The following is a 2,803-nucleotide window of genomic DNA, read 5'->3' as shown; positions in this document are numbered from 1 at the left end:
GGCAGTCAGTAGGGAAATGCCCCCTCCTCGCTCAACTGCCCCAGACTCGCCAGCAATGGGCCCTGTTCTGCAGTGCTTAGTGCCCCTGTCAGTGCTCCCCCTGCCCTTCCCTCCCCTCCCCACCCCGTGCGCCCAGCCCCATGCACGGCCCTGCCCTGGGCTGGGCTCTGGGGAGGCGCTGGCTGTGGGGTGCCCTGGCTGCAGTCCTGTGCCCACAGGGCTGGGGCATGGGGGTCCCCGCTGGGGCAGAGCAGCCCAGCCTGGGGTGGCAGGGGCAGCGCCCACCTGCTGTCGGCAGCACACCCAGTGACCCCGGCCCAGAGCACAGAGACCCCCGGGCCCTGCCCCCTGCCCCCCTGCCACCCCTTCCCCCGGGCAGGCTGCTCTGCTGGGCCCCTCTGCTCCCTGCTGTCTCCCAGCCCGGCCCCCTCCCTGCAGCCTCCCTGCCACCCCCCTCGCCCCCTTCCCAGCAGCGCCCGCGACACCAGCGCAGGGGTTTGGAGCCCACTCCTCTTGCCCCCCGAGGCAGAGCAGCCCCGCTGGGTGTGGGGGAGGGGCTGGGCAGGGACCTGCTGGGATGACATCATCGCATGCCCCTCCCCCTTCCGAGGCCTGCCCCGCCCCCACCCCATGTCCCTCCCGGCTCGTGGCTCCGGTGCCCAGGCCGGGAATGCCCCGGGGAAGAAGGGGTCAGTGGGGACGTCCCGCCTTTCTGTTCCCCCATTTCCTGTCCCCCCATTTCCTGTTCCCCCATTTCCCCGCGGGGCGACGGTGGTTTCCCAGCAGGGACCGACCCGCGAGTGCTGGGACGCAGCGAATTCCCCGTGATCGCGGGGACCGCCTGCCCCGGCCCTGACCCGTGACTCTCTCCCCAGTGGACGTGACTCTGGACCCAGGGACGGCTCATCCCAACCTCGTCCTGTCTGAGGATCGGAAATGTGTGAGACACGGAGACACCCGACAGGATCTGCCCGACACCCCCGAGAGATTTGACACTTGTCCCTGTGTCCTGGGCTCGGAGGGGATCACGGGCGGGAGGCGCTACTGGGAGGTGGAGGTGGGAGACAAGACGGGCTGGACCCTGGGTGTGTGCAGGGAGTCTGTGCGCAGGAAGGGGGGGGTCAGACTGACACCTGGCGATGGATACTGGGTTGCGTGGCTGCAGGACGGGGGATACAAGGCCTGCACCTCCCCCATGACCCCCCTCCCCGTGCACGTGCGGCCCAGGTGGGTGGGGGTTTTCCTGGACTACGAGCGGGGCGAAGTCTCATTTTACAACGTGACCGACAGGTCCCATCTCTTCACTTTCACTGACACCTTCTCCGGGACCCTGCGCCCTTTCTTCAATCCTAGTCTCAATGCTGGGGGCACCAACGCGGCTCCCCTGACCCTGTGCCCGGTCCCAGCCCAGCCCTGAGGGAATCCCTGTCCCTGCCATGACCCGCGGGGGGCACAGACTGTCCCCTCCCCGCGCCCCGACTGCCACCCCTCGGTGCCCCCGGGGTGGGGACAGGGCTGGGGTCTCCATCACAGCACTTGCTTCATGTCCCAATCCCCACGTGCACAGCCTGGGAGGGACCGGCTCCAAGCTCTCGTCCTTCATGTACAGATCCCTGCCGTCCCCGTGGTTTGTCACTTGGGACTTTGCTTTCCTCTCTCAGCAGTGTCCTCCCGCCTCTCCTCTCCTCCCCTCCCTCCACACCCTGTCCTTTGCTCTCTGCGCCTCCTGCCATAGCGTGTGAGGAGGTGAGCGCGTGCTCGTGAAAGCTGATGCATCTCCGAGTCCGTGAGCCCAGCGGTGCTCAAGCTTTCTGGTGCGCGAGTGCAGGGCCCCACACCACATCTAGGGCCACACGTGCAGTTGGACTGCACAGGCGGACCCGGACCCCGTGCACGTACATGACGGCTCAGTGCCCCGGGGACAGGGGTGCTTGGGTGGCAGGGTGTGGGGGCAGCATCCCTAGCAGGGACAGCCTGCTGGAGCCGGGGCAGAGCCACGATCCCCTGCGTGCGTGCTGTTGTGTCTTATTGTGTTTGCTTGCACTGCCCCTTCCAGGCCAAGGCCCCCGTGGTCAGCATTGCAGGGCTCAGTGGCTTGTGGCAGTTTTGCGGCACTGGTGACTCCATTTTCGCTGCCACGAGGAGCTGGTGGGCATTTGGTTCCTCTCACGCACCAGGACTGGGCATAATAAATGACTGCTAGTTCAACACCGGAGTGAGCAGAGTGTTGTTGCTGAGCTCACAACTAATCGCGTGCCCTGCCCGGAGCGTGCAGGCTACAGACCATGGCTCTGCGCTGGCTCCGGAGCAAGCCGCCCGTCCCCCGTGCCCAGCACCTCTGGAGCAGCCCCTGCGCTGCTCTGCCGCGTGCTGGCGGCGTGGCTGAGGCGGGGTCTCCTTGGAGAGCGGCACGAGCCGTGCAGGCACGGGGGCTTTGAAAGGGAGTCCCCGGCTGACCGGACCATGCCCGTGGGCCGGACGTCCCCCACCGCTGCGCTAGAGCAATAGAAAAGCGGGTCGGCAAGGGGCTTCACTCGCAGAAAAGCAATGGAGCACACAGGTATGAAGTGGTCGAGTGGGTGGTGTGCCTGCACGAGGGGAAACGATGGGCTGTCTTGGTAGATCACTACAGGGACGAGGGGTCTTCGGTGTGGGACAGGGGAGCAAAGGGAACAAGACAAGTGTTGGATCCCTCAACTCAAGCAAGAGGGCCGCCGTGCCGGAGGAGATCCTGCACCGCTGCTCAGCCCCAGCTTGGCCTGGTCTGGACTCCTGGGAGCAGTCTGGGCTCCGTGTTTTAAAC

The 2,803-nt window shown here is 66.4% G+C and overlaps 1 protein-coding gene across 1 annotated transcript; it reads left to right on the top strand.

The window, feature by feature from the left end:
- Positions 1-856: 856 nt before the first annotated feature.
- LOC132249532 (E3 ubiquitin-protein ligase TRIM39-like) lies at positions 857-2,399 on the top strand (the record flags this gene model as incomplete). The annotated part of the gene is made up of 1 exon (XM_059724879.1): positions 857-2,399. A coding segment is annotated over one exon (561 nt), but the record flags the coding sequence as incomplete, so codon positions are not given.
- Positions 2,400-2,803: the final 404 nt, after the last annotated feature.

This window comes from Alligator mississippiensis, chromosome 1 (genome assembly GCF_030867095.1).
Source record: "Alligator mississippiensis isolate rAllMis1 chromosome 1, rAllMis1, whole genome shotgun sequence".
In the NCBI taxonomy this organism is placed as follows: domain Eukaryota; kingdom Metazoa; phylum Chordata; order Crocodylia; family Alligatoridae; genus Alligator; species Alligator mississippiensis.
The sequence above is the reverse complement of the archived record's forward strand: the minus strand, read 5'-3'. Positions and strand labels throughout refer to the sequence as shown.